At 37.3% G+C, this 12,149-nt stretch overlaps 1 protein-coding gene across 15 annotated transcripts in view; it reads right to left on the bottom strand.

Annotated features, from left to right (window-relative positions):
• The window catches only part of EML5 (EMAP like 5), a 104,462-nt gene that overhangs the window by 53,199 nt on the left and 39,114 nt on the right, over nucleotides 1-12,149 (bottom strand). For all 15 annotated transcript variants that reach the window (XR_006740233.1, XR_004986540.2, XR_006740238.1 and 12 more), the window contains 5 exons: nucleotides 11,764-11,864; nucleotides 9,627-9,829; nucleotides 8,540-8,651; nucleotides 6,318-6,445; nucleotides 3,821-3,962 (listed from right to left, as the gene is read on the bottom strand). Coding sequence is in view for 12 of the 15 variants with exons in the window: in XM_036429318.2 (XP_036285211.1) it covers nucleotides 3,821-3,962; nucleotides 6,318-6,445; nucleotides 8,540-8,651; nucleotides 9,627-9,829; nucleotides 11,764-11,864 (686 nt within the window). In the remaining 3 variants the exon portion in view is untranslated. The remainder of the gene's footprint in view (nucleotides 1-3,820; nucleotides 3,963-6,317; nucleotides 6,446-8,539; nucleotides 8,652-9,626; nucleotides 9,830-11,763; nucleotides 11,865-12,149) is intronic.

The following is a 12,149-nucleotide window of genomic DNA, read 5'->3' as shown; positions in this document are numbered from 1 at the left end:
ATTCAGGTTTGATTATAATTAACAGCTGAAGTCAGGAAATAAAAATTTCTAACAGGAACTTTCCAATACACCATTATTCATATATATGTAAAAGGCTGGCAAATATTTATAAAGTATTTACAGACATCAAGAATATGGACATTATGCTGCATATTCATACTTCTGGTTATTCTATAACTATTGTAGTTACTATAAAATGGAATTATTTGTTTGGCAAAATTCTCATAAGATAGTCTACATGAACAATAATGACTTTTTAAATAAAATGTTAAGCCTCAGGACCATAAATCCTATATATTCATTTATAAAAGAAAATTGCATTTGCTTACTGAATGTTTAAAAGCAACAACTGTGTTTTATAATATTTAAACCACTATAACTTCAGTAATTAACTCAACCAGTATAAAACCATACATATCCCTTTGCAGTTATAAAAATCCATCTGATTTCCTCTTGAATCAGTGATGACAAACATTTTTAAAACGTGGTTATAGAAGAATATGTAAAAACAAAAATACAGAATCGTGACTCTCCTCTGCAATCCTATATAATAAAAGCATAGTATGCAAATTGTCCCCTCAAACGGGAGTTTATCAGGAAGTTTGATTGGGATGGGGGGGACTGGCCAGGGGAAGGGAGGGAGTACCTGGCTGGCAGCTGCTAGGGACACTACAGTGCACAAATTTCATGCACTAGGCCTCTAGTCTAATATAAAGATCCAGTCCTAAAAGGAGCCAGTACTTCTGGCAGACAATTCTTCAAGATTATACAAAGACATAAATCCACGGAGTTAGGAAGCCCGCCAAATCCTAAACAGAATATACTAAAATAAAATACATATATGCATGATTTTATTCAATTACAGAATTATAGAAAAAAAGTAAGAGAGACAGTAGAAACCAGAGAAATAATAACTCTCAACTAAGAACTCCAGAAGTGGTTAAATTAACAGAGAATGGAAGTAAAAAATCAAAACATGTCCAGACTGTAGTGTACTAAGGGCAGGGCGGTGGCAATAGTCCACGCTGAGTGGCATTGTACTGCCTATTGAGAATTTAAAACAACAATAATAAAATTGAATAAAAAGAGTTTGCTTTTTAAGAATTGTGATGTCAGTGATAAAATACTTCAGCTGCCAGAATAGACCACTCCCACCAGTCTGTTCTTACTATGCCACTGATTTGGACAAAGGAAGCTGAAGAAATTTCCAACAAATTTTTATTAAAGAACTCTAAGACTGTATTTTAGAAAGAAAAAAAATGATACAAGAAAAAAGTCTGAGCTATAATAAGAAAAAATGAACAAAGAAATGTATAAGCATAGATAACATGTTAACTCTGACTGCATAAAACAATAATATCCAATTGAAGTGAATTAAAAAACTCAGAAATCCTAAAAAAAATAATAATAATAAGTAAAACTATCATATAATCCAGCAATTCCACTCCTGGGTATTTACCTGAAGAAAGCAAAAACACTAATCCTATGGCTGGCATCTGCAGCGCGTGAGCCACATGTGGCTCTTTCGCACCTTGAGTGTGGCTCTTCCACAAAATACCATGGCCTGGGCGAGTCTATTTCGAAGAAGTGGCATTAGAAGTTGTTTAAGTTTAGGGGGGAGGGGGAGCGAGGCGCTGGGCGCGGGCTTCCTGGCTGCCCCTCCCCCCCCAAAAAAGTTTAAATTTAAAAAATTGTTGTACTGTTGATATTTAGCTCTGTTGACTATTGAGTTTGCCGACCACTGCCCTAACTCAAAAAAAAAAAAAAAAATACACACACACACACACACACACACACACACACTCCTCTATTCACTGCAGCATTATTAACAATAGTCAAGATATGAAAACCACCAAAGTGTCCACAGATGGGTGAATGGATAAAGAAAATGTATCTCACACACACACACACTCTAAGCTATTATTTATTTATTTAAGATTATTATAGTCATTTACCATTTTAAAAAATATATATTTTATTGATTTTTTGCAGAGAGGAAGAGAGAGGGATAGAGAGTTAGAAACATCGATGAGAGAGAATCATCGATCAGCTGCCTCTTGTACACCCCCCACCAGGGATGTGCCCGCAACCAAGATACATGCCCTTAACCAGAATCAAACCTGAGACCTTTCAGTCCGCAGGCTGACGCTCTATCCACTGAGCCAAACCAATTTCGGCTAAGCTATTATTTAAATAACCATAAAAAAGAGTGAAATCTTGCCATTTACAACAACATGGATGAACCTTGAAGGCATTGTGCTACTAATACTAACGTAAGTGAGACAGAGAAATCCCAAATACCATATGATCTCCCTTATATGTGAAATTATGTGAAACCTAAAACAAACAAACAACAAACCCAAAGCTCACACATACAGAGGAACTGGGGGCGGGCAAAATGGGTGAAGGAAGTCAAAAGGTACAAACTTCCAGTTATAAAATAAGCCATGGGGTGTAATGTACAGCATGGTGACTACCGTTAATAACACTGAATTCCATCTTTGAAAATTACTGAGAGAACAGATCTTAAACATTCTCAGCACAATAACAAAATTTTTTTTTATAACTCTGTATGGTGATGGATATGTTAACTAGATTTATTGTGATGATTTTACGTTATATACAAATATCCAATCACTGTATATCCAAAAGTAACACAATGTTATATGTCAATTATACTTCATTTAAAAGAAAGAAAAAGAAAAAGAAAATCTGATGGGTGTTAAAATCAAGTATGTTCCAAATTTGACTAATCAGGACTTCCCAGGACCCTGTGAAGAAAAGAATATTTGGTAGCATGTTTTTTCTGTGAACACAGAAGTGTGACTGTGGTTTGGGAATCCGTTTTAACTTTTCACATTTATAAATCAAGTACAGAACCACTGAAATATTTGGTAATTCTAATTCTTGTCAACAAACAAACAAACCACCTGAGAATGAAAAGGCTGCACATCAATAACTTTAAAAAAAAGGAAGTACAGTGGCCGGAGTTCAAGCATTCTAGAGACTATGATTAGCTTCAGATTTTGTTAAGGATACATGTTAAATATTTAACAGTAACCCTAGAAGAAGAGAATAGACTCTGTAACTTTTAAGTTAGTAAAGGAAGTAAAAGTAAATTAAATGTGACATGTTACATAACTTCAGCAGGCCCTTAGCGCAGCTAGACAGATCCTCTACTGATTCTATCACATTTCTCACAATTTCCAACTTTTTCAACCAGCGTTTGGCGTACTATTATCCTCATGCTATAAGCGCTCTGTACGTCCTCATCCGGCCCTCAGCTGATAGAAACAGCCTTGCTCAGCAACTGAACCCTCTGTCTCCCTATCCCAATAGGCCAGCCTCATTTGCCTCCTACAAATGTGCTCAGTACTGTTTCACCCTAAAATATCCTCCCATCAACTCTGCTACTTTTTTAAAATATATTTTTTATTGTTGGTAGTATTACAAATACATCCCATTTCCCCCCATCTGCTACTCCTTTTTAAGTTAAGGCCTTCTTTTTTAGTTTTTAATTTTGAATTACACATACTCCACAGTCATAAAGGGTAGAATGCTCGGCTTCTGTTTCTTCCTATATTCTTTCTTCCAACATGAAGCAGCTGAAAACTGGCATGGGTTAGGCATGAGCACAGGAGGTCCCGTAAAGCAAAGCCTTTATAAGATAATTAATTTTGTTTATATAGCATCATGAGCAAGTGATCAGAGAATGGCTATTTAGCCTTTTATAATATACTGACCATTGCGTTCTTACGTTTGTGAGGGCTATAAAAAATTGTGATAACTTACTCTATGCTCAAGTCTGAGAGACTCTTACCCTTTTTCAGTTTCCGGACAGCCAGCATACAGTGGCTAGGGGAGAGATCCCATATTCTCAAGGTTTTGTCATCACTGACGGTTGCACAGATGGGCAGATACGGATGTGTGGCCAAACCCCACACTTCTCCTTCCATATGTCCCTGAACAGGAAACAGTAAGGTAAGTTTAACCTAAAACTATGTGGATTTAGAAAACCACCAAAGACAACTTTGGTGAATATGTGATAAGGACAGAATAATAAATAATGAGTAAGTCTACTAAAACTTTTCTCTTTAGCTTCTTTAACAACTTTATCCCCACAATGACAATACAATAAGTTACTATGAAAAGTATCTTAAAATCCTAAAACATTCACTGGATGAAGGAAGTAGAAATTGCCCTCAAACATTAATAAATGCCACGTAGGGGGGGGACAGCCTGCATGACAGGGTAAGGAGTTCCACAACCTTCTCACCAGTAAATGTGGGGAAAACAATAATAAAAATACAGCACACCTTTCAAGTCTCTGGAAATGGTTCCAAGGAAAAGCAACAAGTGAATAAACATTTACTTGGACAATCTAAATGAACAGTGCACGTCTGCAGTATTTGAACTGAGACCCACCCCTCTTCTCCCTCTTCCTAACTCACTAATGTGGAAACTCCACAACAGACCGATGAAACCAAGAACGCTCCCCCTCCTAGTCACCAGATATCAGTTAGAGGGTATCTTCCCAGAAGGGGCAGTTGTCAGCATTTTCCATCCTGTCCCCAGTACCTGCTTCTGATGCTGAAGTCTTGGCAGGTGCTGCTATATAGAGTTACATGAGGGCAATTTTTCATTAGGGTAAATAAGCGATTTTCAATCAGTGAGCAGCAAGGATTTTAGAACATGCAATACCTGACTATTTAGTCAGTGGCACTGACCTCTTTTCCCTTGAATTGTCAAATAGTAATAATTAAAAAACAACAACAGCAGCCAATAGTTATCCTATGTGAATGAAACAAAATTATACTTTTTTTTTCAGATTGGCAAAAAACATACTTCTTGGTGTGCCACATAATTTTAGTAATTAGTTTATGTGTGCCATGAGGTGAAAAAGGTTGAAAATCACTGGGATAGAGCCTACTCACTTGTGTGTATTTTACACTGTCAATTTATTTCCCTCTCTACTTTTCAGAAAAAAACATAATACATATTGAAAATGTACACATGAAAAATTAGTGCAGCGTTCCCTGCTGATCATTTTACATTTCTACCACATACATTTTTTTTTTTTTTTTCTGGATTTAAAAAATGTTTTCAGCCGAAGCCGGTTTGGCTCAGTGGTAGAGCGTCGGTCTGTGGACTGAAGGGTCCCAGGTTCGATTCCGGTCAGGGGCATGTACCTGGGTTGCGGGCACATCCCCGGTGGGCAGCTGGTTGATGTTTCTCTCTCATCGATGTTTCTAGCTCTCTGTCTCTCTCCCTTCCTCTCTGTAGAAAATCAATAAAATATATTTTAAAAAAATGTTTTCATTAATTTCAGAGAGAAGAAGGGAGATAGATAGATACATCAATGATGAGAGAAAATAGCCGAAACCGGTTTGGCTCAGCCGACAGGGCAGTCGGCCTAAAGACTGAAAGGTTGTGAGCACATTCCCAGTAGGGGATGTGCAAGAGGCAGCTTATCTATGATTCTCTCTCATTGATGTTTTTAACTCTTTATCCCTCTCACTTCCTCTCTGTAAAAATCAATAAAATATATTTTTTAAAAATGATAAGAGAAAATAATCAATTGGCTGCCTCCTGCACGCCCCCTACTGGGGATGGAGCCCACAATCTGGGCATGTGATCTGAAGAATTGAACTCAACCTCTTGGTGCCTGGGTTGTTGCTCAACCACTGAGCCAAACCAACGAGCATATATTTCTAGATTTTGTTGTTGTTTTTGTTTTGTTATTGACATATAGGGTGGGGCAAAAGTAGGTTTATAGTTGTGAATACACAGAAGTTTATTCTTGTATTATTATTTATTATATAATTTTCCATACAAACTGCAGTAAACCTACTTTAGACCCACCCTTCATTTTCTCTGATGTTTTCAGCAGTAAATTTTTAGCATAAATTCATTTTTAAGTTTTCTAAGTTAGAAACGTGAGAAAGAATTAAGTAAACTGAAGTTTCACAAAAAAAATGGCCATAGGTTCAACAAATATAGCTCAAAAAAATAAAATTAAATATGAAATAAATGCACTGGGTTAAATCAACTAAACTGGGTTTTTTCCCCCCATTGGTTTGTTTTACAGTAACAAATTACTTAAAATATTGGCTATTATCCCCATGATATCATGCACATTTACTTACTGAAGCTATGCATTTAACTATAATTAAATGTAAAATTTTTTATATATAGTAACATTAACAAATATTTCTCTAATTAATTTAACATCCTTTTCACCACTATCAACTTTAGCACTTAGGAATTGTATCAACTGTATATTAAGAGATAAAAAGCATATTAACATTTGAAATTACCTGAACCAGAAGTGTTATTGGGCCACTTTTATCCACTTCTAGTATTTCACCATTCTTTGTGCCAACTAAAATATGACCGTGTCCCAACGATATGGCACGTATAGATGGGTTATCTTCCAAGAGAAGACCTGAAATGTTAAATGTAGATGTGGCTCTAGGTATCAATTAGAATAATACAAGGATATATATTGCCAAGGATGCTATTCTGACCATGAAAATCACATTACAAGGTTGCTTTCTCCTATATTTTAAGTATTCTAATAAATGCACTGCATTTTCCCCAATTTGCTAATCTCAAATGCAAGTACCACTTATATACTACAAATGTATGATTCTATATAATCCCAGATCTCCTACTATCATTCTGATAACTGCTTCTTTTCCCTTTATATCTGTACCACTGTATCCACCTCCTGACCCTCTAAGAGCATGCATACTATTCTGGTTAGTAATTTTAATTCAACTCAATTTCAGATGAATTCATTTGTGTCTACTGTATCCTAAGGCAGGCTTCGGAAATATATTGGTAAACATGATAGAGCCAGCTCCTGCCTTCACATGGCATCTATAATGAGAAAATCAGACCCTATCTATATAAGGAGCATGTTGAAAAAGGAGCATACAGTAAGGGAATCAACCTTTTTCTGGAAGGAGAATGGGAGGGAAAGGTATCATCCTAGAAGAAATAATGTTTGAGATTTGGAAAACGAATATTTGGCCATGTAACCGGAGGGAGGAAAAGGGAGAAGAAAGGACAGTCATGACCAAAGTATATATAGTAGCTGCCCCCTCCATAGGGGATATGTTCCAAGACCCCCAATGGATGTCTGAAACTGAGGATAATACAATAGCAAACCCTATGTTTTTTTCCTATACAGACATACTTAAGATAAAGTTTAATTTATAAGTTAGGCATAGTAAGAGGTTAGCAACAATAGCTAATAATAAAAGAGAACAATTAGACTGAACAAAAACTGTGCACCTATGGATGAGGACAATGGGGGGTGGGGAAAGGGCAGAGGGTGGGGTGGGAACCTGGTGGAGGGGAGCAATGGAGGGAGAAAAAAAAAAGGAACATTTGTAATAATCTGAACAATAAAGATTTATTTAAAAAAAAAGAACAATTATTACAATACACTATAATAAGAGTTACGTGAATGTGGTCTCTTTCTCTCAAAATATCATACTGTACTGTACTCACCCTTCTTGTGATTATATGAGATGATAAAATGCCTTATTAGTTAGTAATTTTGCCTTTTTACTTAAAGGAAGCACTTTCTGGCTTCTTTCTGGCATGCCTGGCTTGCCCCATTACTATTTGTGTGCTTTGGGGCCATTATTAAGTAAAATAAAGGTTCCTGAAACACAAAAAACTGATACCACAACAGTGGGTCGAATAGCCGAGGCGGTTCAATGACTCAAGGGTGGCTGCCCTGGGCAAAGGGGAGATCCACGTCCCACTGCACAGAAGACCACGAGATGTCTTCACGCCACTCAGAACAGCACCAATAAAAAACCCATGAACTGTTCATTCCTGAAATCTCCCATTTCATATTTTGAGACCAATGTTCAACACAGGTAACTGCTACTGTAAAGCTATGGCTAAGGGGGACTACTGCACTAGCGTATACCAGCAGAAAGGCCAGGAGGCCAGAGGGTGACACGGTGGCTGAATGTGCTGAGAGCAAGGGTAAAGCAAAGGAGGGCCTGCAGGGCTGGACAGGCAGGGCCAATAAAACACCGAGGGGAGACAAAACAAACTCCTGATTGGGGGTACTGTGATGTTCACGTGGCCGTTTTCTTTGGAAAATTAAAGATGTTAAAAATTAACTCTAAGCCAAAACCGGTTTGGCTCGCTGGATAGAGTATCAGCCTGTGGACTGAAAGGTCCCAGGTTCAATCCTTGTCAAGGGCATGGACATTGGTTGTGGGCACATGCCTGGTATAAAAAAGAAAGCAACTATATTTTAAAAAATAATAAAAATTAAAATTAACACTACTAATCTTGTTTTTGATTAACGTGCTGCCCTGTATATCACAGAAAACAGTTTGAAAGGATAGCAAGTGATTCCAGCATTCAGGTAAGTGCCTTCTCCCAGTCAGCTCTGATGCCTGTCTAGTAACGAAGGAAAAATTTGTGGCATGTGCTCTACCTCAGTGACCACAGGTGCTAACGAGCCATTACTCTTTTCTCCTACAAAATAAGTTAAATCTCAACTCACCTTTAGATCCGGGGGCCAAAGCAGCTCTTTTGATAGCATAGGTCTTGAGACATCGCTCAAAGCCGTCATCCCAAAGAGCGACAATGCCATCTTTTCCTCCAGTGACAAATCCCTGTAAAAGTCAAGGTTTCAGTTAATAAAAATCCAAATATTTCAAAAACAATAAGCCTCTTTGTATTGAAAAATTCTAGAGTAAGGGTGTCGAACTCAATCAGAGAAGGGGACAAAATCTGAAATCCAGCCTAAATTGCGGGCCGAATGGTTTACTGAACAGTCATAAACTGTCATTGTGATGGAAACGCAGCGGAGTGCAGTGATGACAGCGGGGTGCGGGCCACATTGCAAGGCCTGGCGGGACAGATTTGGCCCGAGGGCCTTGTGTTTGACACATGTGGTTTAGAGAGAGGAAAGGAGAGGGATAGAGAGTTAGAAACATCAATGAGAGAGAAACATAGACCAGCTGCCTCCTGCACACCCCCCATTGGGAATGTGCCCGCAACCAAGGTACATGCCCTTGACTGGGATAGAACCTGGGACCCTTGAGTCCATAGGCCGACGCTCTATCCACTGAGCCAAAACAGCTAGGGCCCACTGGTTGTTTTTATACATCACTATGGAGCCTGCAAAAATATTTCCAGTGGCACATTCAACTTTTAGGACTGGCCTTTAAAAACACAGTTTTTTAGCAGGATCCGCAAGGTAGCTCTACTACTTTCATCAGGTCACATCTATTCTCCTGGAGGCTTCATAACCCTATCCTTCAAAAAGAAAGGATACTATCAGGAGCTACTTTGTAGGGCATGGTGATAAACTATAACACACCTGAACAACTTTTGACCCATAGTAAGTGATTAATACATATTAAGTTAGACTTTTTTTGTTTGTTTGTTTGTTTTTTAACAGCAGACTTATTTCACTCTGGGTTCAGGCATTTGAAAGAGGAATACAACAAGGCCAGGAAGACTAGCTCACCGAGTATTTCTGAGTGGCTCCACTAAGCTGAATGCCACTGTCCCTTTACTTGTTAAATTGCTCTACCCTGCAGGATCAAATTCTGTTGAACTTAAAGCATCTTCAGATGACTTACTTTTTCCAAAGCGTGCATACTGAACACTGGCCCATCATGCGCTTTAACTGTTTTGACAAGGAAGATGTCTCTCCAGATGCACACGTCTCCCGTGGACGTCCCGGTAAAAGCCATCTCCTCTGTCCATCCGTACACCGCACACATCATTGTCTCGTTTCTCCCCAGCGTGCCTATGTAGCCTTTTCTTCCAACCAATCCTCCCCCTGAGTCACAAAAAATATTATGAAAGTACCACTTTCAAGCATATAATGTAAGACAGCACAATTTCTCCTGTTGATGTTCACATAGAAAGACATGTAACAAAAAGAAGAGTTAAAAAGAAAAATACGTATAATTTGAGCTGGTCACCATCTACAGGACTTTGCTGATGACAACTGCTGGGCACCTGGCAGTGGAATCACAGTCTAGGAGCTGCCTTGCCGCTGGCCAGCTGCCCACGTTGAGAATGCAGGCCTCTCTGAGAGGATCTATGTGTCACTGAGGCAGAGGGAGGCTGACCTGGTCCCCACCCCAGCCTGCCCCTCCTCTTCACCATAGCAGGCTGACCTTGGAGACAATGTCTCCAGTTAACGGCCACAGAAATTCTCTCTTTGTTCTATAAAAGCCAATGTAATATGCTTGATTTGGGGCCTGGAAAGTCTAAAATATTTCCTCTCTGGACATTTAGAGAAAGAGTATACCACCCCTGGTTTAGACCATCATTAGTTTGGTTTTCTGATACACACAGTATAACAAGAAAAACTAGAAAAACTTTCAGTGGCTCCCTGCCCCATCAGCTATGGAGGAGAGTTCAACTTCCTTAGAGGAGAGATTAATAATTCGTAATGTGGAATCCTCAAAGCCTACATCAGAATAGAAGGTAAGAATCTCCCCTTATTCTAAGGCTTAAGTAATCTTTAACTTAACTTACATAAAGCTATGCATTTAGAGGGTTAGGCAGCATTTAGACAATAAGTGATCACTTTCCACCTGGTTCTGTGGATCAGAACCCCAAAAATGAGGATGGCTGAAAAGCACACCAAAATCTTATCACTTATCCATTTATGATTCAGTTTCAGGTCTACTAGATGTCTTCTCGAACTTAAGGAAAAAAGTTTTTTTAAGGCTATTTACTTTCTTTAAGTCTCTTATTTCAAAAAGTTATAATTTTTTTCGATAGAAAGAATAGTCATTATGTGCTTGGTAATTGCAATTCCAAATAACTAAGACACCCAAATTAAAAGTTTTGTTTAAATGTATAGGAATGAAAATTACCAATATGAAAATATTTCTTTTACTTTGTAAATGTGTATACACTACGATCAGATGAGTTTGTGATGAAGTATTAAATCCCTGAAAATTGATTTGTGTTCTATGTGGTTTACAATTTGAAAGTTATTTAAACTTGGAAAATGTCTTCAAGAAGCCTTTTCTTTCCTAAGTTTCACTTCTTCCTATGTTTACATATTTTATCTGAAAGGTTTAAGAGTACTGAGACGTTGTTGTCAAATTGCTGGAATTTGTAAGTATAATAATCTATGTGGTAAAGAGACATTTTCATGTTAAAATGTGAATTCCACAGTTACTAATTTCCAGGTACAAATAACTAAAGGAATAAGACAGTCCATTTTTATGTCATTTTATAGCATATAAAGAATTTTTTAAAAATGTCTTTAACAGAAAAAAGGAGTTTGAACACCACTTGATTAATTTTATAAGTTGAGTCCTTTTGCAAATATAAATACTACATCAATGCTGCCAATAAATGATGATAAAGTAAATCTTATATTTGTTTAAAATGTATCAAGACAACTCCAAATCACTTTTTTAAAAATCGACTTTTTATTTTGAATAATATTATATTTTCATAAAAGGTGCAAAGATAACATGGTGATCTCATATACAATACTTATTCAGTTTCCCCAAATGTTAACTTCTTACATTCCAATTGACTACTTATCAAAACTAAGAAACCAACATGCTTGCAATATTGCCATCAACTGAACTCCAGATTTCATTTAGATTTCACCTGTTTTTCAACTCTCTTTCCTGTTTCAGGAGCCAATCAATCTACAATATCACATTACACTTAGCTAAGTCACTTTGAAAAGTAGTAACTTCTTAAATTTCTAAGAAATAAAAAGAAGCACTTCCTTACCTGCTCTCCGCCAAAATTTCATGTGTTTAATTCCAGCTGTAATCAATTTATCAGGCACGTAGGGGTTCATTTTTACGACAAAAATCTTATCTTTACTTCCTCTGAAATAAATACCAAAATGTTTGAACTTCTTTTGCATGATACCTACTAAAGTACTATGCATAGAGAATGCTATTTATGGCACGAATGAGTTAAAGATGATTAAAAAATATATTTTGCTCTAGCTTAACATAGCCTTTCCAAATACAAAGTTGCTCTTAAACTATCTTTTATTTGGGCACTGTCTATATACTCTGAAAAAAGCATTTATCAGTATTTTCCTAATGCTTTAATGTTTCACTTTGAGGAACAGAAAGTTAAAAAAAGAGATAATCTGACACTTGACT

Source organism: Pipistrellus kuhlii, unplaced genomic scaffold, assembly GCF_014108245.1.
Source record: "Pipistrellus kuhlii isolate mPipKuh1 unplaced genomic scaffold, mPipKuh1.p scaffold_m20_p_1, whole genome shotgun sequence".
NCBI lineage: Eukaryota > Metazoa > Chordata > Mammalia > Chiroptera > Vespertilionidae > Pipistrellus > Pipistrellus kuhlii.
The sequence above is the reverse complement of the archived record's forward strand: the minus strand, read 5'-3'. Positions and strand labels throughout refer to the sequence as shown.